The 26448-nt window shown below is 40.5% G+C and overlaps 1 protein-coding gene across 1 annotated transcript in view; it reads right to left on the reverse strand.

Moving 5' to 3' along the window:
• itga9 (integrin, alpha 9) overlaps positions 1-26448 on the reverse strand; it is a 389128-nt gene that overhangs the window by 341240 nt on the left and 21440 nt on the right. Inside the window, exons 4-5 of the mRNA XM_048530144.2 lie at positions 15348-15471; positions 8827-8894 (exon numbers count right to left, since the gene is read on the reverse strand). Coding sequence (XP_048386101.1) covers positions 8827-8894; positions 15348-15471 — 192 coding nt within the window. The remainder of the gene's footprint in view (positions 1-8826; positions 8895-15347; positions 15472-26448) is intronic.

Consider the following 26448-nt stretch of genomic DNA (forward strand, 5'->3'; position numbering starts at 1 on the left):
CCCTCTAAGCCCAGGTCTTGTACAGATCTTTGTTGGGAACTGTGGAAAATGTGTCTTTGACAGCTATTCCTTGGTTCATTCTTCAGGTTAATGCCTTGACTAGCCACAGAGTAAACTTGCCTGGCTTCAATCTGATCAAAGCTTAGCAGTACACTATTATTCATCACTAACTGGTACATTCTCCATGGCAATGCATTTGACCAATGATTTATAGAGATGTAACATCACTTCCTTGCTTTTGTACTCTGTGCCTTGATTTATAAACTCAAGGATCCAAATGCCTTCTTAGCAACTGTTTTAACTTGCCTGGCCACTTTCAGAGGATAATGCACGTGAATGCTGAGGTCGCTCTGTTCCTATACCTCCATCAAAGTTAGCCTGTATTGTCTCTCCATGTTTCTTCTACCAAAATATATTATCTTACATTTCTCTGCATTGAACTTCATCTGCCATTTTGGTCAACACGTTGGTGTCCCTCTGAAGTCACTCAACATCACATTCACAAGCCACTATTCTCCCTAACTCAGTATCATCTGTAAATGTAGAGATTTTACCATTAACACCTATCTCCAAATTATTTATAAAGATCAGGAAAAGCAAGGGCCCAACACCGACTCCTGGCTAGTACTATTTTCAACTCATCTCCAATCTGAGAAATGCCCATCTATACTTACTCACTGTTTCCTATCTTTTAGCTAACTTCTAATTCACATTGTCAAGGACCCAACAATCCCAAATATTTCTAATTTGCTAACCAACCCATCACGCGCCACCATATCAAGTACTTTCTGTCAGTCCAAATAGACTACACCCACTAAACTACCTTCCTCTACTACCTGTGTCACTCCATCCAAGGATCAAATAAATTTGTCAGACACAGCCCGCCATTATAAAGTCATGTTGACTGTCTAGTATTAACTTATTTTTCTTTAAGTGTATATTTACCTTATCCTGTATTATCACCTCCATCAGTTTTCCCACTACTGATGTCAAGTTGACTGGTCTGACATTGCCTGGGTTATCCCTTGCCCTTCCTTAAACAACAGTGTTACATTTGCAGTACTCCAGTATCCAGGACTAATCCTGTCTTCAGAGACGACTGTAAAATTTCTGCCAATGGCTCAAACATTTACTCCCTTGCCTCTCTCAGCAATCTAGGACGCCTCTCATTCAGGCCTGGTGACTTCTCTACCCGGAATGCTGCCAGGCTTATCAGCACCTCTTCCTTATCCATCACTATACTGCTCAGTTCTCAACACCTGCATTTTCAACCTGGTCTGGTCCATCTGTGACTCCAGGCCCACAGCAATACAACTGGCTCCTAACGGCCCTCTGGGCAATTAAGGATAGACAAGAACTGCTGGCCTATCTAGTGGTGCCCACATTTCATGAACCAATTTTTTAAAAGAACAACTATTTACGGAGGGAATGCTGTAATAGACAGTACTGCAGTATAGTTAGGTACCAAGCAACATGTCAGTCCAACACATGTGGCAAAACCTGGAAAATACATTCGAAGAATGCTCCAGTGTTTTGTGTGAAAAAATGTAACTATTTTGAAATTCTGGGAACCACAGAATGGCACAAGTCTTTTATTTGCCTCGAATTAACAGAGCGGTCTGTGCAGTCAGTGATCCACAAGGGTGTTTGTTATGTTCCTGTTGCCATAGGTGTTATATTACTTATGCAAACTAAAAGTCATCTGTTTAAAAAAATGCCAAACTTGTGCAAACATTTTGTTCCTCTCAGCAAGTTCCCAGCCAGTATTGTGCTCTACATTCTGACTTCAACATACAGCATAGTTTTGAGAGTTCACATTAGTCTTTTGGGGAATTAAATAAATTTAGTTAATATAGTTGCACAAAACATTTATTCATAGTGTTTGCCGAAGCTCTTCCACCCTCGGCACGGGTCAGGGAAGACAACTGGAACCAATTAATTGAGGTGGATTCACAGTCCAGATACCAACAGCTCATAAAGTACATTGAAAGGCAACTGGACACTTGGTCAATTGGCTTAACTTGCAGTCTGGTGCTCAAATCATGCTAGGGCCTATGTGCTAACACACAGAATTGGTGGGAAAACAGGAAAACAGGAGATAAAATGTAAATCAGCATTTAGGAAAGAGAGAATGGTCAATTTATGATTAGACCCCAGAAACTGCAACAGCATCAGGATAAGCACTGACAGAATGTACTCTCTCAGCAGGAGGCGTTTCAATGCTTATCACCAAGACTTCTCATATTTTGAGTGACTCCTGGCAGAACTGTTAAAGATATATTTGCTGCACTGGGTGTGCATAGCGTATAATCACTGAGAGTGAAATGTCTACACCTCTCATCTACCTGTTGCAGATGATAGCCCTAGTATGAGTGACCACTAAACAGTACTTGTGGAAAAAAACTCTATCTTCACGTTGGGAAGACATTCCATCATACTGTTTACCACCTAGAAGATTAGCTGTCACAGACGGATGGAAACATTACCAACTTCAAGTTCTCCTCCAAATCCTTGACTCAGAACTAAATCAGTGTTCCTTCATAAGCAAATTTTGAAACACTCGTCACAGCCATGCAGTGAGTGTCTCTATGTAGCCAGAACTGTTCAAAGAGCGGTTCAGCACCATCACTCCAAGGACAGTTGCCAATGGGCAACAAATTGACAGCTTTGTCACAGATACTCTCATCGAAAGAATAAACAAAAGGTAAAATTACCATTATACCAATGAAATAGATTCAGAACAGATCTAGCAATTCACACAACAGCAGCAGGATTAAGTTCGACCTCACGGTCCAGCATGTCTCTCACTCCAGCATGGCCATCAAGCCTAGGGACCAACTCTAGTTCAGTAAGGAGTTCTGGGAAGCATTTAAAAATGAAATACAACACAGGGTGGCATGTGTGCTATAAAACTGAAGCAGCATGCTGTAGACAGAGCTAAGCTATCACATAACCAACTTATTACATCAAGGTTTGGTACTGTTGACACATCCAGTCATTGAAGGTGGGGGATAATTGAACACCTGGAGGAAATGCTTCAATAATGTCCATCTGCCATGATAATAGAGCTCAGTGGCTGAGTCCAACAGGTTGAAGTTCTTGCTACTATTTCCAGCCAGAATTACAGAATAGATGATCCATCACGGTTCCTTCCTGAAGTCCCCCAGCATTAAAAAGCATGATAGTCTTCACATTATAAAAAGAAATGACTGGAAGCACCAGATATAGTGAAAGCTTGGGTCCCTGTCTAAATCCCAGATGCAGTGCAGATAACCTGAGTTCCAGAACTACCCGTGACTCCAGCCAAGCTGTTCTGCATCATATGCATCTCCCTGGCAAACTGGAATTGCCCAGGTTTGTCCTATCCAACACATATTAGATAAATCCAATCTGGCTATTGACCAACACTTCATCTGTTGCAATCATCAGCATATTGTTGGAAGATATCACTGTAAATGCCATTAAGTGGCACATACACAGCAGTAACTACCCATCAGTTTGGGTCTCACCAAGACCACCCTGATCTAATCCCACTGATACATTTGTCCAAACGTAAACAAAAAAGTGGACTTCAAAAGATCATGTGAGAGTGACTGCCCTTGACATGCAGGAGACAGTTGTTCAAGTGCACAGTTAAGAAATTTGAGCACAACTGAAGAAAATTAAAATCAAGAGGAAATTCCCCGGTGATTAGAGACTATTGTCTATGCTGAAGGCTAATCATCCCAGCCTCAGGATATTGCTGCAGGAGTTCTTCACAGCAGTGGATATGACACATTCATCTTCCGTTGTTAATGATCTTCCCTTCATAACAAGGTCAAAGGTAAAGTTACATTCATCCCTTGAGATTTAACCAGGTGTGACACCAAAGTGTTTTAACAAACTTGAAACCATTGGGAATAAGGGGAAACTTGCCATTGGTTCAAGTCATAACCTGCATAAACAAAGGTTACTGTGCTTAATGACAGGGCAATCATCTCAGGCTGGAGCATCATTGTAGATGCTCCTTAAGGTAGTGTCCTAGACACAACCATTTTCAGCTGCTTCATCAACCACCTTCTCCCCAACCTCAGGTGATGAGAATATTCACTGACAATTTCACAGAATCCAGGGCTATTCACAGCTCTCAGATACTGAAGCAGGCTGTGTCTCATAACTAAAGATCTGGATAGCATTCGGGCTTGGGCTGACCAATGTTGAGGAACATTCACAGCACAAAAATGACCGGCAAGGACATTCTCTAATAAGAGAGAATCTAACCATCTCTCTTTGACATCCAATAACACTACTATTGCTGAAGCCCACACCATCAACAACCTCAGGGTTAACACTGACCAAAATCTTAACTAGAACTGCTTTATAAATAGCATTGTCACAGATATTTTGTAACTTTGCACCATATTGTGCAAGTACCAGGGAATGATAATGCTGGAACAGTATATGAAAAAGGAAACTGTTTCCAAGTCAGCTCACACTGCTTTAGTATAGTTGTCAAATAGTTTATTAGAGAATTTGGCAATGAACAATTTTAGGGAATTAGGTCAAAGAAGTAGATGGTAGGTATCATGGATGAGAACAGACTGATTTGATGACATCATGGAGAAAATGAGACAGAAAGGTTCAGCACTAAACTTGTACATGCTTGCACATGCAGCAATATTGAAGGGGATGAATTGCTAAACCCAAGCTGAATAAGTACAATATGATAGCCACATGTTATTACCACATTCCAGCTGATGAAAGACCGGTACACTGAGACGACAGTAAGTGGCCAGATTTAATTTATCCTGCTTTTCATGGACAACACATACCTGGACAATTTTTACATTGTGGAGCAAATAACAATGTTGCATACAATGCTGGAACACCTTGGCCAGGGATTCTGGAGCATGAGTATTTAGCAATGTAGCCAGAACATTATTGGAGTCCATAGATTCCTTATTGCATGCACTGTGTTCAGTTGTTTCTTGATATCACACAACATACATTTAATTTAAAGATTTGGCAAAGATCGGTAACTCAGGTTGTGGTTCAGGTTGTTGACTTGCTCATCGAGCTGATCTGGTCTTGTTCAGACGTTTCGTCACCAAGCTAGGTGGCATCATTAGTGGAGCCTCCAATGAAGCGATGTTATTCTACTCCGCTTGGGAATTTATACTGTCTGCCCCGTTATGGTGAGTAGATTCAGAACCATTACTTCCCTACCAGGTACACCTTCACACAAACTGGCCAAGGGCCTACAACAGAGACTGAAACACCTCGTCGACAGATCACCCCATTCCATCCACTCAAGATGTCGTCGATACCCTCAAGAACATAAAAATTATAGACAACAAGATTATGGTATCCTTTAGTGTCACAGCTTTATTCTCATCAAGTCAACAACCTCATTCATTTAATTGATTGGAGCGTGACAAAAACTCAGAATCTCTGATAAGGATGTGGGCCAATGACAGAGATTCGATTGGATAAAATAGTTGTGGAATCACTTTATTACCCAAAATGAGTTACTTCAGCTGATGGTTTCAATTTTTATGAATTTGTATATGACTGGCTGGGTCAGCATTTATTGTCTATCCGTAAGTCCAAAGATGTGCAGGCTAGGTGGATCAGCCATGCTAAATTGCCCGTGGTGTTCAGGGGTGTGTGGGTTATAGGGGGATCGGGTTGGGTCTGGGTGAGATGCTCCAAGGGGCGGTGTGGACTTGTTGGGCCAAAGGGCCTGCTTCCACACTGTAGGGAATCTAATCTAATCTAAGTGTTCTGAGGGTAGTTAAGAGTCAATCACATTTCTATGGATCTGGAGTCAACTTGCTGGCCAGGCCCCCAGATAAGGTTTTTTTTAATTGTTTGATGATCACCATGAGGCTAGCACATTATTTGTGTGTTGTTAGCTGGGTCTGGCACTGGTGGCAGTGAACCAGTGGCAGAAAGCTATCACAGTGATATCAATGAGGTGGGCCCAGCGGCAGGAGATGCGACTCTGACACTGGTGGAACCGGTACAGGTAGTGGTAAGGCGGTAACGGAGGAGAACTGGCCCAGCAGTGAAAGGTGATACCCAAAGTGTGGTGACTTTAGCATTGATCGAGTTCAGTGTGGACAGCGGCGAGCCGGTGGAGTGGAGGTGGGTGGGGTAGCAGTGCTGGCTTCGTTGATGATACGCTGGCTCAGGACTGATGGGCCCTCTTTCAGCTATTTTTATTTTTCTCTTATTCTTAAAGCTATTCAAAATGACAGCAGATTTGGTGACAGTGCTGAACCTTTTCAATGTATTTTTCACAGTAAAATATACACAACAGTAAATCATTTCTGTGTTTTATTGTACTCAATCTGACTATCTGCCATGGTGGGAATGGAACCCATGCCCCTGAAACATTAACCTGGGCTCTGGATTACTAGGCTGGCGACATTACCACTGCGCCATTACCTCCTCTTGCATATTGCACTCTCATATTGTAGTTTTACAAAGCTAGCACCTCAGTTTCAACATGTTTGGCTGTTGCTTATGGCATGTTCTCCTGCATCCACTTTGAACCAGGCTGATCTTCTGGCTTGAGGTTAGTGACTGAGTAAGAGCTAAGTTACAGTCTAAGGTTATATGTTGTGGTAGAATGCACTTCTGTTCCCACTGGTTGCCCACTACACCTCAAAGACCCAAGTTTGGTGATGCTTGATCTGTTTTGAAGCTAGTACGGTGATGCCACACAGCAGGATAAAGTCTGTCCTAAGTTCAAAAACTGGACTTGGTCTGCCCTGAGCATTGGTCACTTCTACCATATCATGGGTCGACACATCTGTGATAGCTAGATTGGTGAGAACAAGGCAAAGTTTATATTTCTGCCACTTGATTTACTCACCATTTGCCACATGCCTAGAATGACAAATATTCCCATTAGGATTCAGCCAGGTCAGTCAATAGATAGTGCCAGTGAGCCATCCTGATGTCTGTCATCCAGCGTATATTGTCTGTCTGTGCTACTGCCTCTTCCAAGTGATGTTCAATGTGATCCGTTGATTTGTCAGCCAAGGGAGGGCAGCCTATGATAATCATGCAAGAGATTTCCTTGCCTGTATTTGATCTGAAGCAAGGCGGCAACAATGGATCTGAAGAAATACGGAGTGCTCCCAGGCCTACTCTCCCTATCAGTATACTCCGCTGCGCTGCCACCTTTCGGGGCTGTGGCCCATCAAGGGGCAGATCATAGTCACAAGGTAAGGGAGGCGTAAAGAGTCATCCACAAAAATGATGGGTCTGGAGTGGCATATAACCAAGACCAGGTAAGATCAGATTTTCTTCTCAAAAAGGATACTTGTGAACCAAATAGATTTTAATAATAATCAAATAGGCAGATGGACACCATTATTGATATTAGCTCTTTATTCCCATTTCTCTGAATTTAAGGTTGTCAGCTGCCAAATTGAGATTTTAACTCAAGTCTGGATCAATCCTCTCAGCTTCTGGATTATTAATCCAATAACAAAATCATGACACTAACATGCGTGCAAACATATTCTCCATGCAACTTTCTGTGTTCCTTATAAAGTTCAGACCTAAATTTAGGTGAAGTGGATGTAATGAAGCTGGACTTCCAATAGCTTTGCAGATATCTTTGATTTCTTGGCTGAATATCAATCCATGCAAAATCTTCCTCTTGGAGGTGCAATCCTGAGGGTCTGCCAGGAAGCCCTTCCCCATCGAAAGCCTGTATGTCTATTTTAAATTAATTTATTCTCTTCAACTTGTTGCCCTGAAGGAGGCTTTGAGATTTAACTGTGTACACGTTCCAAGAATTAAGATGACTTTTCTATTTATTCCTCTCTGTAAAATGACAGATGATGTATTGGACGCAAAGGACTCTTCTCCATAACGGATTGCTACCCCTGTCAGTTATGTATAAATCATTCTTCAAAACACTGAATTGAGATACAGTACAAAAGCTGGTCAGAATTAACACTGTCTCACTAGTTTAATAATTTTCATTAGGAACATGTAGAATTTGCAAAAGAAGAAGCAGGTTCTAGTTATTGAGGTAGCTTGGTTCAGAGGCCTGAAGATTAGTAGCATATGAGATAATTCTAGGATACAAGATGTATTGTGAAAGGATATGGTGGGCATGACATCTCAGCCAGAAAGAGAGAGTGCTTTCAGAAGCTCATTTGTAAGAAAAAGAAAAGACAGCTCAACAGAAACACTCAGAGATCCTATCAGAACTCAGTTCAGATAGAAATAAAACCTAAAGGTCAAACATATTCGTTCCCTTTACAAGTCCTAGTGAAAGATATCACAAATTAAAGATTTCTTAAACTCTACATCTCTCAGATTATGAAAGCCACAAGAATCACTCGCTGAAACTCTTATTTGATGCAAAGCATGTATGCACTTTGAAAACATCAAAAGACTTTCAGAGTACAAATTAAATAACACAAATAAACTCTTATGAGGAGGAGGTCTTTTAAGTGAGAGGAGCAGGCTAAGTAGGAATCTATTTCTTTGACTGGTCAATTCTGTTCCAGACAGTTCGCTGTAAACACAATAAGGATTCCAATAAAGTTATCATCACAGTAACACATGGTTTCAGTGATTCCTGACAATAATTAGAACCTTAGGTAAATTTAAAGAAAATAAATCATGAGAACTTTCTGGGAAGCAAGAATAAGTTTTCAGCTGAAAGGTTTAAGTAATCAAAACAGATCCTTTATTCCTATAACATAATTCAATTGAAAAACAATATTCACATTGCATCAAATTCCGACAAATAGGTACATTGAACTTGACATTATACAGTATTCCACAAAATAGATCTCAGTAGAAGTTGTTCCTTACCCCAGAGAAGTGACCTGCTATACCAGCCTGGCAAGAGCCATGTTCCTCGCCATACTTTTTCTTGTACTCTGCACAAAAAGAATCCACAATTTATTAGAGAGAGACTTTACCGGAAATTGCTGTCAATACCTTTCAGAATTTCTTATTTCAATTTGTATCACTGATGATCAGAGGTACATGCCATGCAGCCCTAAAAGAAAAAGTCTGTGTTAAATGTAGCAAAAGCTTTAGTCTCACTTTTACCAGCACTATGGGGGCAAGCTGGAAGATGGCATGGCTAGCTCAGTATTGCAGGGAGGCAAAGACTGGCAGGACCATTGTATTCCTGCCACTGTATGCCATTTCAGGTTAAACAGGGAGGGGACTGGCAAGTTCAGAGCCCAATGAACCAATTAAGTGGCCAAATAAGGACTTCCTTGTGGTCCCAATGGCATTTTAGCAACATTTGATGGGTGTCAGGAAAGTGACCCAATAGTTTTGATACTCCAGCCTAACCTCACTTTGTGAGCAATTTAAATCGTCAAATATAAGAATAAAAATTGAATTATGCAATAGTCAATGGTTTCAGACAGAGACACAGTTTCTTGCTCATTCTAATGTATATTTTTTGTCTCGTTGTTATTTCTGTTTGCAGTGATTTTATTGGATGCTTCCAAGGCACCGCATCCCTTGTTCAGCGAATGGGAATCTAGGCAGGAAGCACAATCAAACTGTTTAGACACGGAGGTCATCTCACTCTTTAAAAGTAATAATTAGTGATGGACAGACGCACATGAAAGTATAATCTGGACTGTTTTATGACATTGTGCTTCTACTTGATACCGGTAACAAAGGTATCCTTACAAATGATGAGAAGAAAATTATACGTCCATCAGCAAGGAGTGTGTTATTTGTGTAAAAAATGTCTTCCCTTTCAGCTGGCTATTTACATTTATCATTAATATTTTGTCAAAGAGGCAAGTCAGGGAGAATGGAAAGCTACCACCAACACCAACCCCACCCATGGCCCAACGTTCACCTCTTCAAAAGGAAACTATGGTGGGCAAGCGTCTTTTTAAGGAGACAGATCTGCTGAGTCATCTTCTTGCATCACCCACAAAAACCCAGAATAAAATGTACATTTAAGGACCATGCCCATTCTTGTATCTAAACAAACCACATATTGGTGTCTAACAACAATACACTAGTTTCTGAAATCAGCCCGGCTGCTCCTGAAAAAGGCACTATTCCAAAGTCCACAGCTAAAGCATCCAATGTGAAGGTATTTGGAAAAGCTGGGTTGTAGTGGACCAGGATGTTTGTGGGCATCAGCATGTCTTTGATCCTTAAGAAAAGTCTGTCCTAATGGGAGTCCCAGCACCACCTTGCACCTTCTTGAGTAACTGCTTTGAGGGGTCAGTGCTGATTGTTACCTGAGGCAAAAATTTCACAAATGTGTTACCATGCCTAGAAATCCTCACAGGTCATCAAATAATTTCAAAGCAGTAAATTGTTTAACACCCTTCTTTTTCTGAGATTAATGTTATTCCATCCTTGTCAATTCCACGTCCCAAGAAGCAAATAAATACCTTGCAACATTCAGTCATATAGTTTATTGAGGATAAGCTCTTTAGCTTGCAGGAATTTTACAAAATGTCAACACTCTGGTCTTGTCCTTCATCTGTCTCCCCATGTATCAATATTTCATCCACATGGTGACATCATTGACCCGAAGCATCAACTTTCCTGCTTCTCTGATGCTGCCTTGCCTGCTGTGTTCATCCAACTCCATGCTGTGTTATCTCAAATTATTGGGCAAAGTTCTTTGAAAATATCTGAAGCATTCCAAATGGAAATCTCTTGAAGCAAAATCTCCTAAATGGTGTGACAGAGGTGTGAAGTAGTCTTGACTTCAGAGGTCATTCTACCTGTCAGAACCCAATATTGGTATGAACTTTAGTGACTTTTAGACAACTTGGATAAACTCTCTTCAATGTCGGACATGGGATGGATTTCCCGCACTACCATCTTGTTGAGTTGTATTAGATCAATGAGCATTCTGATAGATTTTTGGGATTATTCAATTTGGTGTAGTTCAATGCTGTCTAAAATTAACCCTTTCAGCATCATTACTCTCTACAGCAACAGAATTTGAGAGAACAATGTCAGGCTAGTTTAATGGGTGACTGATACAAAGTTAACTGATACATTTCATGGGAAGAATATGTTGGTGCACTATAAACTAAAAGATACAATTCTGAAAGAAATACACAAATTATTGAAGGGGACAGTACAGATTGATAAAAAGCTTACAGAAGTAAATCATAGGCTTCATAAATAGAGGCATAAAATATAAAAGTAAGTGAATGACAAAGCTTTATAAAATATTGGTAAAGTCTCAACTAATGCATCTAATTCTGGGCACTCCACTTTAGGAAGATTGTAAAGTCTTTAGAGAAAGGTGTGGTAATGCTCATTAATACTGAGTCCAGGGATGAATGATTTCAACTCTATCAATATATTGGAAAAATAGGGACTCCTCCTCAGAAAGGAAAAGTTTACAAATAGATTAAATAGAAAACGTTCAAAATCAGGAAGGATCCAGACAGAGTAGATAGGGAGAAACTGTTCTCTTTGATAATAAGTTTGAGGACCAGGCAACAGATTGGAAATGTTTCGCAAAAGAACCAAAGGTGGAATATGGGAAAAATATTTCCTGGAGCAAGCAGTTAATATCTAGATGTCTCATCCTGAAAAGAGTGTTGAAGGACAAATTTAATCTTAGCTTCCAAAAGGGATTTGGATAAACACCTGCATGGAAACAAACTGCAGAGAAAGAGTGGAGAAAAGTAGGTTTCACAAAATTGCTCTTGCAGAACGGAATTGTCTCCAGCTGTTTCAACCATTCTATAATTCTTAGATACTAATACCAATACTGAAAGCTATTTCCTTTCGACATTAATGGATGGCAAAATCAGCTTAATTAGAATGCTGCATATACACATAATAAGCCTCATCCTGTTTGCAGGTTAATGGATTAGTAAGGCATAAACCCCAATGGAACATGGCAACAGTGGAGTTGGAGTAGGATTTGGATGGGCCTAGAGCATCTCTATTTCCTGCCCATCTCAATCCACTGGGTGTAGTGCAGTGTGTGTTGATGTTCCCACTTCTCTTTGGCTGTAGTGAAATGTGATCAACTAATCTGTCTGGAATGGAATGAGCATTCCCATTTTATTGCCATTGAGATAATCCTGTATTGTTATCTGAAGAGCAACCACACAGACAAAACATAAAGGCATTGTATCTGATGAGAACAAAGCAACTTAAATGCTCTCAATGTGGAATTGGAGTGCAGGGTGATCTTATTTGTATGGTATTACTTACTTGGCGATATTTCTTATCTAATTTTCAGTCAACATTACTGTCAATCAGTCAGATCTAAAATTCAGACTCTCTGGTTCAAAACCATAGCAACAATCAGCCCTGGATAGTGAAGTAAGATTATTATCATCAAATCAGTCCATAGCACTTTAAATCCAGTAGTGATTGGAACAAGTTCAGGCAGGTAGACCTCACAGAATAGGAGTTCCCTAATTGGACCAGGTTAACAGCCCCAATCAGGGAGTCCTGGCTAACAGATATAAATAGGAGTGTCAGAGGTTCTGTTCACTCAGAGTGGGCTCTGAAAAAGCCAGATCACTACCTAGTGCTCTGCACATGTAAATAAAAGGTGACTTGGTGACAGGATACAGCCTTTGTGGAGTTATTTCAGTAGCGACAAGGGTAAAAAAATGCTCCTGCAGAAATTTGCTCGCTACAGTCATTTTGAATTGAGATAAACATTTCTGGCATCATGCTGTTATTTAAGAAGCTCAACTCCTTTGATCCTGCCACTGAAGACCGCACGCAATACTTGCATTGTTTTCCCAGACAAATGATATTGGGAGACCCGCAGCATTTCTGGTTATAAGGAGCCTAACATTTCGTCAGGCACCAGATACTAAATCCTTTTAAGAGTTGGCAGATTTGGCTGAAGAATATTACAACCCCATGCCACCTCTAATTCTGAGATGCTAACGTTTTACTCAGCAGTTCACCAACCAGGGGAATCTGTGTTGAGGTTTTTGACGATACTACGATGCCTGGCAGAGGTATGTGACTTTGGCTTAACCCTATATAAGATGCAGAGAGACCATTTGGAATGGGGGCTTAATGACGTAGCTGTGTAAAAGTACCTAACAGCTAAAGTCCAAATGAACTTCAAACAGGCAACTACAACTGGCTTTGTCATTACAAAATGCGGCAAATGGAGCATTAGAGGTAAAGGTTATGCCAGTAGAAGGAGAAACCCCTGCCAGGCCGACCAAGCTCATAGAGGCACCACTTGAGTGAAAGCAATTGCATAGCCTCACCCAGGACATACCCTGAACAGAGCGAGGCTAGGGCAGCCCACGGCAAAACCCCAAAGCAAAGTGAAGTGTCAGCCAAAGGGTTAACATTTTATTCAGGATCCGGCCCATTGCAGTTGCTGCCATTATGGAGACTCGATACAGCAAAACAGTCCCACGAGACCTAAACTGAGTAAGGGAACTCATAGACCAGTTTTTGGGGCAGTGCACACCCTGGAAAGCCCACCCACATCTGGTTTGGTTCAGTTAAATTGCTCAGTGACATCCAAAGCAGAACCAATCAAAATAATTGTCTTGTTAAATGGTCATCCAGTTCTAATGGACCTTGTTACTAGCGTCACTATTATCAGTGATTTCAGAAACAATCTGTAACACAATTCCCTTAGCTTTGCGCAAGTCTTTGGCTAAGACTGAGAACCTATATTGAGAAACGTTCACAGATTAAAGAGACAACTTCAGTTCTGGTCCCATCTGAGAAGCAGCTGGTTCAGATACCACTGACTGTAGTAAAAGGCTCAGGCCCAAGCTTGACGGGACAAAATTGGTGAGAAAGATTCACCCAGACTGGCTCAACACTTTTTTTGACTCGAAGATGGCTGCCTCAGTGAAGTCCTAAGTAAATACTTTGAGGTTTTTCAGGAAGGTCTAGGGTCTACTCAAGGACCCATGGTCACCTTGCATGTTGACCAGGAAGCAAATCTACGATCCTGCAAGGCCCATCCAGTACCATGTGCCTCACGTTCAACAGTAGAGATAGGAATCAGAAGGCTGGAAAGTGAAGCAATTACTACAGCAGTCCAGGGCTTTCAGAATGGGCAGCACCGGTTGTACTGATTGTGAAGCTTAACAGGTCGGTTCACCTTCGTGGGGATTTTGCATAAATTTCAAGTTGTCAATAAATGGCACGTCTTGCATGTTCTATTTAAGGATTTATTTGCAGTGATGGGATTTGATGATCATGCCGATGGGTTTCTGATGGCACTGTGAACTTGGTTGGTTGGTGCTGGTATTTTAGTAAAAGGCTGGCCCCTACACAGCTCAGAGACTCCTGTTACCTTACCTTATCAATATGCACACTTTAACTATAATCATAGTTTAACAGTTACTTAAATGCCTTCTCTTGTATTGTATCAATATCTGAAGAGCCAACAGAGAATAGGATCAAAGCATCAATAATACAGCAGCATTATTAAAGGTAATTTCTTAATATGCAGACCATTAAAAAGTATTCCTGCACTGTGTGTTGCCTAGACCCAAAGATGTGATGTCACAGTTTGGAGAGTAAGGGTACATTTATTACAATAATTTAATGCAGACCGGAGCAAACATTTTGTCCTGTGACATTGTCAGTGCAAATGTTAAGATGAAGGCATGATGCTCACAAAAAGGTCTGTACATTTTCTAAGTAAAAGTCTGTAGGTAACTCTTATAGTGCCAATGGTTATGCAGAATTTTCAAAGCAACGAAGTTCATTTTTAAATTGAAACACATTTTCAGTGCATGAAAATTATGAGGTGGCACAGTGGCTCAGGGGTTAGCACTGCTGCCTCACAGCGCCAGCCTCAGATGACTGTGTAGAGTTTGCACATTCACCCTCTAACTGCATGGCTTTCCTCCAGCTGCTTCGGTTTCCTCCTACAGTCCAAAGACGTACAGGTTAGGTGGTTTGCTCATGCTAAATTGGCCGCAGTGTCCAGGGATGTGCAGACTGAGTGGATTAGCCATGGGGAATGCAAGGTTACAAGGTCAGGGCAGGAGGAGTGGGCCTGGGTGGGTTTGTCTTCAGAGGGGCACTGTGGACTCAATGGGCCATATGGTCTGCTTCCCCACTGTAGGGATTCTATGATGAAATTTGTTCTGATCCTAGTAATGTGGAACAGGCTCACTCAGGCATGGGCAATCCTAAAACAACAGCATTAAACTTTTGTCCTTTGGAATCTGAAAATCAGCAGTCATCAGTCTCGCCCCAGAGTCCATACTCAGCTAAAAGATCACAAACAGTGATCTATTCTCATTCCTGATGACTGAGAACTGGGTATCTGGAGAATCGCTACCAAACATACCAACTCTTCTAAACCCAAGGTCAGAATTAGTCTCTCCATGGCCAGTAATTACACTAGGAACTTTTACCTTGGTAGCAAGGGAGCAGTTCTTTAGTTTTTCTGGACAAATTAGGTGGAATGATGTAGCAGGCTCCATGAGGCAAGATGTGATCTGACTCATAGTGTATATTCTTCCAACGATGTGCACATGCCTAAAATCAAGTAACAGTAAAATTAACTTCTGGTCATTTACATATTATTGCATAAATTGCATAGTCTATGCATTCCCCCATGCAGAAATCTTGTCCTTGATTTCTAGTCACCCTTTTTGGTCAATAATTATCATTGCCATTGTAAATTGCCCAGATCAGTGTCACTGCACAGCATTACCATTTTACACAGATGCACACAAATATGTAAAAAAAAATCAACAGTCCACGAGCAATAACACGAGAAACTTAAAATGCTCCCCAAGCAAAATTCTGGTTAGACTTTACAGATCAGACCCCCAACAGTAAACACTGTATATTTGTTACAACACACTGACTTCCAGGTTCACTTTCCTCGCATGAGCTCTTTGTATTTACTGATTCACCAGGAATTTGACAGAGCTTTTTAAAATCACGAGGGGCACAGATAAGGTGAATAGTAAAGATCTCTTCCCAAGGGTGGGTGAGTTCAAAACTAGGGGATATATTTTTAAGGTGAGAGGATTTAAAAGGCACCCGAGGGGCAACTTTTTCTCACAGAGGCTGGTTTGTGTTTGGAATGAGCTAAAACTCTATTCATGCATTGATCTGGAATTCTGATACTCTGGTGAAGTTACGGGAACTGATCAGGAATGCTGTGGTGGAAATTCCCAGCAAAGTTCACTGCCAGGAGCTGCAAAATATATACAAGCTAGGGAAGTCGACATCCTTTTGTGAGCATATGAACTGTTTCTATTCCAGTATTTATGATTTTATCGGAAAAACTCCCACATGTATTCAGAAGGCTATGAACCATATTCTGTCAACAGTCACCTGTTTCCTTTCTGTTTGCCCTGTTATCTGTTTAATTCATTCAATTCAAGGCCTTAGAAAATTCACATCCATATAAATGTTAACAGAGGGATAAAATGATTATTAGTAGTTAGGAACAAAGTGCATATTTTAAAAACAAATCTTGTGGTCTGTTTGAAAGTCCCTTTCTGTACATGGGATTGCAGTGCATCTCAAGCTTCACTAACGGCATTGTATCAATAATTACCACTGAAAATCAATTACAATGGTGTTTCACTATATACACAGATCATGCAGGCTAAAACCATCCAATAACATTTTAATGTAGGCTGTATAACACAACTCTCAGACACACTTTAAATAAAAGAACCCAAAGAGTAAAACAAAACCACTAAGTTACAAAAACAACTTCACACCACTTTGTACAAAGCGTTAGTGTAAGAAGCTACCAGTGAAAAAGGGAAATTGTTCTATAAGTGTTTCAGCAGCAGTACAGGTTCTTTTCTTAATCAGATGGAATGGTAGGGCAATAATCTTCAAACAGGAAAATCTGGGAGTAAATCACATGTTCAGCTGCTCTTTTCAGAAAATTTCCCTGGAGACGGTAAGTTATGCTGCCCAGTGGAGGCTCCAAAGCCAATGGGTAAAATTGAATATCCTGCATTTTTATGGAATATTTGATATCTTCAGCATGTCCAAAGTGCATTGCAGCCATTGATGCACAGAAATATCAGCCCCATTTGTATCCTTAAGTCCTGAAGTGAACCTTACAACTACAACTTTCTGAATCAAAAGTGGGAATAATCTCACCAAGCTGACGTTAAAAGCAATATTGTCACTCATGCACTTAGCATGCAGAACATCATCTCCGAAAGGAGGACAGATAACAGATGGCATTTTATCCATAATAAATATAGAAGATATTTACAACCTATTACAGCTAAACCGAAAATAATACTTAAATAATAAAAACATAAAATTATGCACCAGACAGAGAGCTCACTTATTGTCCCGGGGCCAGCTCTTTGAAAGAGTCCAATAAACCACAGTGGGTTGTCCTTTTGCAGCAGCCTGCAAACTTTAACCATTTAAATACTTATCTGATATTCCTTTCAACATTCTTTCAAGCTGGCATTACAAATGTGGTGTAAAGGTAGTGTTACCTTGTACAATCTTTTTCAACATCTCAATGTGGGACATTAATGACCTCAAATTAAAGAAGGCACACTCCCAAGGAGCAGAGGCCACAACAGTTGAATTTTAGATCTTGCTTGAAAAGGAGATGTTTGGGTGTAAGGCAAGTATTTTAAACATAAACAAGGGCAACTATACATGCATGAAAGATGGGGTAGTTGAAGTGAACTGGGATTAAGCTAGGAAATAGATCAGTATAAATGTGCCAGAAACTACAAGGGATATTTCAGAATACTGAAAATGAGTATTATAAGAAAAATTCTAAGGGAGTTAAAGAGTGCTTCAAACTTTAGCAAAAAGCATACAATTTTGTGAAGATGACTGGAAGGTCAGATGATTGGTCAGAATATAAAAAACACAAAAATGACTAAATCAAGAGAATTAAATTTAGAGCAGGAGAGAATGCTAACTAGAAATGTAAAAGTGGATAGCAAGAGTTTCCAAATTTACTTTAAAAAACCGAGTATCTAAAGGGGGTGTTGATCCTGTAAAAGGTGAGAATAGAGTTAATAGTGGATTAAAAAGAAATGACTGTAATGAATAAATATTTTGTTTCTATGTTCACAACGAAAGTTACCAAACAAAAATCAGTAATGCCTGTAAATCTGGACATTGCAAAGAGAAACTTGGTAAAATCACAGTCATGAGGGAAATGGCACTGAGTGGACTAGTACACCTATAGGCCTCCAGGTCCTGTTAGATTCTTCAAAGCTCTTCACAGAAGTTGTTGTTGAGATGTAAGTCACGCATTGGTGTTAATTACCCAAATCCTATTAGGTTATAAAAAGATCCCAACAGACTGGAAAGTGACAAATATTACTGCAGAAGGGAGGAAACAATAGACTAGCTGGCTTGATGCTTGTAGCAAAGGTGTTAGAATTAGCCATTAAGGAGGTAACAGCTGCACACTTGGATAAAGTCAGTGGCAATTAGATAAACCCAGCACGATTTTGTGAAAGGGAAATCATCCAGGTTTCCTGAGGTGGACAGTCCTATGACTCCAAGTAGCACAGGCACAGGTTGTTGACAGCTATGAAGATAAAGCACGAGGGAGAATTGGCAGTCAGGTTACAGTCTCAATTTTCTCAGAAATGAATGAAAAGTGGGGCCATCTTTAGGAAGCTGACATTATGTCTGATGTGTCGGCTTGAGGTGGCTCAGTAAGTCTGTTAGTGCTGCATTTCACAGGGATGAACTTTTATCAGCCCCTACAGAGACTACTTCAGAGGCAGGGGGAGGAATGTGGAAGGCTGTGCATTTTATCAGCTCCTGGAAAATGCTCCTATTACCACTCCTTTTGCCAGAAGCAGACTTACGACTACAGAGGCTACAAATCTGGCAACAATGGACAGTCAACTTAGACTTATCTGTGTTGGGTTGGTCCCTGCTGAGTCTGAAGGCTTGTAGTAGCTGGGAGGTACGCTCTGAACCTATGTCTATTTTTCCTGCCATGGTGTGGATGACTAAGGTCCATAAGCAGCAGAACAGGGTGCGTCTTCACTTAATTGAGAGAATCGTAAGGTTGTTGAGCTTAAAAGAGTTGAATCTTTATCTAGGTATGTGTAACAAAACTGTTTTACCTATTTTTCTAAACAACCTGTTCAGGGATGCTATTACACACCTCTGAGCAGGTGGGGCTTGAACCCAGGTGTCCCAGTTCAGCGGTCCCTCTGCACCAGAACAGGATCCCATAAAACCATTTCAAACTAAGCACACAACATTTTTAAATTGTACTCCCTTGTCCTGCACACAATTTCACAAATAACATCCGTGCTACACAGGTACCAGGTAACAACCATTTCCAACAAAATAAGATCTAACCATTGTCTCTTGATCGTCAATGATATAGCCATCAATGAATCCCCTACTATCAACAACCTGTGGGTTTCCACTGACCAGAAACTGAATTGGAAAAGACTTGTAAATACAGTGGCTACAGAGCTGGTGAGAGGCTCGGAAACCTGCAGCAAACAAACACCTGATGGCTCCACAAAGCCTGTTCACCATCTATTAGGAAGAAGTCCACAGTAGGATGGAATACTCTCCTCTTGCCTGGATAAGTGCAGCTCTAACATCATCCAGGATCAAGCAGCCCACTTGACTGGCACATTCACTCCTCCCCATCACTGATGCACATTTGCAGCAGTGTGCCATCTACAAGATGCAATGTAGAAACTCACCAAAGATGCTACACAGCACTTTCCAAGTACACAACCACAATCATTGTATTAGGACAAGTGCAGCAGATACATGGGAACACTGCGCAAATTCCGGTCCATGCCACTTATCTTCTTCGTTTGGAAATATATTGCTATTCCTTCAGTGTCATTGAGTCAAAGTCCTGGAACTCCCTCCCGAACAAACACTGTACACCTACATACACTGTACACCTACATACAATAACAGACTATATCAGTTTAAATAGTCAGGTCCCTGCCACCTTCTTAGGGGCAACTAAGGATGTCCAATGAACACTGGCCCAGCCAAAGTTGCACACTCCGCCTGAATGATTTTTTTTAAGGAAGTAATATTCCAGACTTATCTTTATCATGCAATATACTATGCCAAATTTCTGTAAGATTACCTCCCAGTTAGATCTTTTTGAGGCAAAATACTCTAAGCCTCTTCAGGTTATCTTACACCTCAGGCCTCTAAGGCCTTCAGGAGTGTCCTCTTGATTATCTTTCTGAACTGCTTTGAGCGCTGGAAATGTTTCCAGCTCCCAGCTGATCAGTTGCAGCCGTTTGTGCTGTCCCTGCTTGCTTTGATCATCTGCTTTTCATTCCATTGGGTCTTGCTGCCAGTAATCTGACCTGTCATCTGATGTGATCTCTCAATAGATTTCCTTATACTAAATCTGAGGTGCTGAGAGAGCGAAGGCAGGCCGAGCATGAAGATAGAAAGATAGCAGAGGAGAGACAAATGAAGACAGAGTGTGCACACATCATGAAACACTAAAGCTTGACTTATAAACCACAAGTACAACCATAGTGGCTTAGTAAGTCAGATATAACCCCAAATTTATTACTTTCAGACAATTTCCTGTACACGCTGTTCTTCAATAAACTTTAGAAAACCTCCGAAAGGGTCAGGAAATAAGAAGATGCAAGGCAGCAGAGGGAGTGAACTGCATACAGAATTTAGGAAAGGCTGGAGTGTCATGGCTATAAATAGTGAAAGTGAAATGAAATTAAAAATGCATATATACCTTGAAGAGATCATAAACATGTCATTTCATTTACTACAATGAGCAGCAAAGATCCTGATTCAAGATTAAGCTCTGAGATGTTGTTTTCTCATTGTTACGACTTTGATTACAAGAAAATGACTGAAATAGGCTTTAAAGCTAATTAACTAATTGTGAACAATTGTGGAATCTGCAACCAACTAAGGGAAGACAGCTGAATGGCCTCCCTGCTACTTGACAAGAAATTGTAAAACTAGCATTTAAACAGGAGGCAATTTCTTCCCGTTGACCATATTGAGATTAGGAAATGCAACGTAGGCAAGTTGCATGTAGAAAATCAATTCATTCCTTGTAGGAATTTTGCATGGTTCTGCACCCAACACAGAATGCACAAAGTGGAAATATGGGTCAAAGATAGACGATGATAAAAAGCTGGAGAGGGCTCAGAAGAGATTCGCCAGGATGTTACCGAGTATGGCGGATTTGAGGTATAAAGAAAGGCTGGATCGGCTGGGACGTTTTTCACTGGAGTGTAGGAGGTGAGAGGTGATCTTAGAGAACTTTACAAAAACACGATGGGTACAGACAGAATTGATGGTATTTGTCTGTTCCTCCCTGGGATGGGGGATTTTAAGACCAGAGGGCGCACTTGTAAGGTGAGAGGGCAGAAGTTTAAAAGACATGAGGGTTTTTTTTATACAAGAGTGGAAAGAACTTCCTTAGGAAGTGGTCGATGCAGGTACAATTACAACTTTTAAAAAACATTTGGATAAGTACATGAATAGGAAAGGTTTGGACAGCTATGGGCCCAGAGCAGGTAGGTGGGACTAGGTTAGTTTGGGATTGTGTTCAGCATGTACTGATTGGACCAAATGGTCTGCTTCTGTGCTGTATGACTTTATGACTCACAACAAGTAAGTGAGGTTGCACGTCTGGACTCCTGTCTCACAAACTGCCCACCACATTAATGTTAATCATCTTATCAATATTGTTCTCTTCATACTTTGAGCAATAAGCCTCTACTGCATTCCCTCTACAACAAGTGTATCCATCCTCAGGTGAAGGGTGCAGAGCTGCACTCAATTTTCCAGCTGCAATCTCACCAGGTTTTCTGTGCAAGTGAAGCAAGACATCTTTGTTCCAGTACTCAAACCCACTTACAATAAAAGCTAATACATTGTTTGCCTTCCAAATCGCTTGCTGGACTTATATGTTAGCTTTTGATTACATAAGAAAGAAGTCACGAAGATCCCTTTGGACAGGAAACCTTGCAAACTCTCACAATTTAGAAATAATCTGCACCTTTGTTCCTCCAACCAAAGTGGTTAGCCTCACACTTATTCACAAAATATTCCATCTACACTGTTCTTGCTGACTCAATCAACCTGCCTAAATACATTCGAGTTAGTAGGAACTGCAGATGCTGGAGAATCTGAGATAACAAGGTGTAGAGCTGGATGAACACAGCAGGCAAAGCAGCATCAGAGGAGTAGGAAGAATTTCTGAAGAAGGTTCTAGGCCCAAAACGTCAGCTTTCCTGCTCCTCTGATGCTCGTTGATCTGCTGTGTTCATCCAGCTCTACACCTTGTTATCTAACTACATTAGAAGCCTCTTTGCATCCTCCTCACAACTTACAGACCAATCAAGTATTGTATCATCTGCAAAAACCACACTTGGAATATTGTGTTCAGTTCTGCTCGTCTCATTATAGGAAGGATGTGGATAGGCAGAGACTTTTTCCCAAGGTGGAAAAGACTATTACGAGGGGCTACAATTTTAAGATAGCTGGAGGAAGGTACAGGGGAGATGTCAGAGTTAGGTTCTTTACATAAGGTGGGCACATGGAATGTGCTGCCGGCAGTGGTAGTGAAGTCAGATACATTACAGACATTTAAGTGACTCTTGGATAGGCACATGGAGGATAGTAAAATGTAGGGTATGCAGGGTAGTTTGATCTTAGTAGGATAATACGTCGACACAACATCGTGGACTGAAAGGCCTGTACTGTTCTATGTTCTAAATTTGGAAATATTACAACTGGCCCCCATGTTTAAATTATTGATACAGATTTTGTACAGTTGGGACCCAAGCACTGATCCTTGTAGTCTCCCACTGGTCACAACCTGCGAACTTGAGAATGGCCTATTTATTCCTGCACTGTGCTTTCTGCCTGTCAAACCATGCTAGTAATTTTGTATGCTAAACAAATATACCACACATCCACTAGTTTACCCCTTATCAAGTCTTCCAGAAACATCCCCGACAAACTCAGGTAGGTCAAACTTTATTTTCTCCTCATAAATCCATGTGAATCCTGTCCAATCACACAATTCGTTCCTAAATATTTTCAAAGGTTGTGTATTTTTATTTGAGTGCTTTTTAAAATTGTGGCCTGAAATGAGAAAGAACTTGTTTAAAACCAGTTTTTTGAAGGATTTCGGAGAGCTTTGAAAAGCAAGTATCCTGACAGTTCACTTCTCAAGGGCAACTGGGGCTGGGCAAGAAATGCAGGCAAGCCAGCAATGCCCACATCCCACAAATGAAGAGATTAAAAAAAAAGTAGCAGAAAGCATTGTGTAAACAGCTGCTGGAGCAAGCAGTAATTGAAGTGCTTAAAGTGTTATGTGCTAATGGTTTATGATTTTTACTTGTACCTGGAATCTAATTACCAGAATAGTAATGCTTGTTAAATACAGAAACCTGGTCCACGATTTATCAATCTGGGTCTGAAAATCAGGTGAAATAAGTGAATTTTGCATACTTACTTTGATATTTTTAACTTCTGTGATGACTCTACAAACAGCAGGGCTTGATTCCCAAAACTCTACTCCAGTGAATGGTGACAATACCTAGTAATCACATCCATTATAATAGATTCCAGTATTTCACCCAAGTTGTCAAGCTAACAGGTTCCTAGTTTCCTGTTTTCTTGCTCTATCCTTTTTTAAACAGTGGGGTTACATTTAAAATCTCCCAAATCCACAGGCACCTTTGGAAAATTGATAGAAGTTTGAAAGAGGATCACCAGTGCATCTATTATCTTTGTAGCCATTTACTTCAAAACTCTAGAATGAAGGTCTTCGCCTACTGAGGATCTGTCAACTTCTGGTTCCATTAATTTCTCCAAAACTACATTTTTACTAATACTAATTTTATTCCCAATCTTGTGAGTCCCATAAATTTTAATTATTTCAGGGAAGTTCTTGAAGACAGACACTAATTACTTATTTAGCTTCACCATTTACTATTACAAAGTCTTTTGTAGCTGCCTCAAATGGGCCCACATCTGTATTTGACAACAGACAATAGATAATAGGTGCTGGAGGAGGCCATTCGGCCCTTCAAGCTAGCACCACCATTCATTATGATCATGGCTGATCATCCACAATCAGTATCCTGTTCCTGCCTTATCCCCATAACCCTTGATTCCACTATCTTTAAGAGCTCTATCCATCTCTTTCTTGGAAGTATCCAGAGAGCTGGCCTCCACTGCCTTCTGAGGCAGAGCATTCCGTATATCCACCACTCTCTGAGTGAAGAAGGTTTTCCTCAAGTCTGTTCTAAATGGCCTACCCTTTATTTTTAACCTGTGTCCTCTGGTTCTGGACTCACCCATCAGCGGAAACATGCTTCCTGCCTCCAGAGTATCCAATCCCTTAATAATCTTATACATCTCAATCAGATCCCCTCTCATCCTTCTAAACTCAAGTGTATACAAGCCCAGTCGTTCCAATCTTTCGACATATGATAGTCCCGCCATTCCGGGAATTGACCTCGTGAACCTACGCTGCACTCCCTCAATAGCAAGAATGTCCTTCCTCAGATTTGGAGACCAAAACTGCACACAATATTCCAGGTGCGGTCTCACCAGGGCCCTGTACAGCTGACCATTTGCTAATCTTTTCCTTTTTACATACCTATACAAGCTTTCACAACACATTTTTTATGTTTCTTGATAAAGCTTCAAATATGAAACAATCATTTAAAATAGAGTATTTTTGATATGGCTGAAATGTCAGAATTCCACATCGGCTCACTTCTCAGATCATTAATCTTTGCTCATTTACCCTTTCTTAACATGCAAGAAGTAATTTTCCAATGGGAACACTCATTCAGTTAGCATTCCCACCAACGATGCAAAATACTAAAAAGGGTCCTTACAGGCTGCTTCATCAAGAGGTGCTTGGCAATTTTGTTCTGTTGGCAGCATGTCGTACATTACAAAGGCACAAACCTGTAATGACATTTAATTTCATTGTAGCAATATGATGCACAGCTCCCAAGATAATAAAATGTGAGGCTGGATGAACACAGCAGGCCAAGCAGCATCTCAGGAGCACAAAAGCTGACGTTTCGGGCCTAGACCCTTCATCAGAGTCTGATGAAGGGTCTAGGCCCGAAACGTCAGCTTTTGTGCTCCTGAGATGCTGCTTGGCCTGCTGTGTTCATCCAGCCTCACATTTTATTATCTTGGAATTCTCCAGCATCTGCAGTTCCCATTATCTCTGATGCACAGCTCCCTATCTTTTTCCAAATGAGAGACAACAAATATATTTTCGATATATTATAAACAGTGCCCCTTTAATTGTTGTATCCTTTGGTTTACTAAAATAGTCTAAATCTATACTTCAGCACTTTCTGATACTTTCTCTCTAAAACCTGGAGGCGGGAAGGACTGCAGACGCTTGAAGCTAGAGTCAGTAAATGTGGGGCTGCAAAAGCACAGCAAGTCAGACAATATCCGAGGAGAAGGAAAGTCAACGTTTCAGGTCAAAACCCTTCAACAGCCCTGACAAAGGTTTTGGACCAAAATGGTGACTTTCCTGCTCCTCAAATGCTGTCTGGCCTGCTGTGCTTTTCCAGTTCCACGTTTATTGATTCTCTCTGAACAGACTTTTTAACAGCCTACAACCACGTCATTTTCTGGTCAAGCATTAAACCAAATGCATTTTTAAACACACATGAAAAAGTGTTGGAACTTTCTCAGAATGAAGGAACTTAGCACATTTAAGTTTCTGAATATTTTGGGAATTTTGTCTTGTAGTAATCAACCACATCTTTATATTGAATAGTAAACAGATTTAAGTTTATACAACAAGTTATATGACTTCAGAATGTCCCAAAGTGCTCTACAACAAAAGAAAAGTGTGGTTTTAATAGATAGTCATCGTGGTCGCACTATCAGAATTGTAGCAGCTGGCAACGCAGCACTCCTTTAACATTGAACCAGACTGTCTGTTTAAGATTTTTGTGCTCATGTCCTGAAATGGGACATGAATCAAATCACAAAGATAGAACAGGGCTCTTAACTTGCCCATTGCTGACAACAAAACAGAAGAAAAATTATTTATTGCACGACATCCCAGCAGGGAATTTACAACTCAAACATCAAAATAACTACAGTCTTCAGACAGCTCACGTAGATTCTGGTAACAATTGGTAACCAGGTTTAATTTTTTTTTAAATTCTTAGGTTGCACATTAAACATTTTATATGATACCTCAGTATTCAGAATTACCAACAGCGTATTTCAGCCATCACAAATTCTGCATTGCATAAAAGTTTCTATCTTTAAATTCATTAACAGATTATATTGTTCTCTAACATGACACTGGTGGTTCAATATTGAGATCACAATCATGCCTTCGCAATTCAAGCTTCAGCCAATAACTGATTCTAATTTCAAAGATACTTCAAAGATCATATCATTCTGTTAAAAAAAACACAACTCTGACAGAATACAGGAAATAAGGGCAGATGTACAGTATATCACTCTTCAAGACTGCTGTAAAATTCACAAAGATTT

Source organism: Stegostoma tigrinum, chromosome 5, assembly GCF_030684315.1.
Source record: "Stegostoma tigrinum isolate sSteTig4 chromosome 5, sSteTig4.hap1, whole genome shotgun sequence".
NCBI classification, from domain to species: domain Eukaryota; kingdom Metazoa; phylum Chordata; class Chondrichthyes; order Orectolobiformes; family Stegostomatidae; genus Stegostoma; species Stegostoma tigrinum.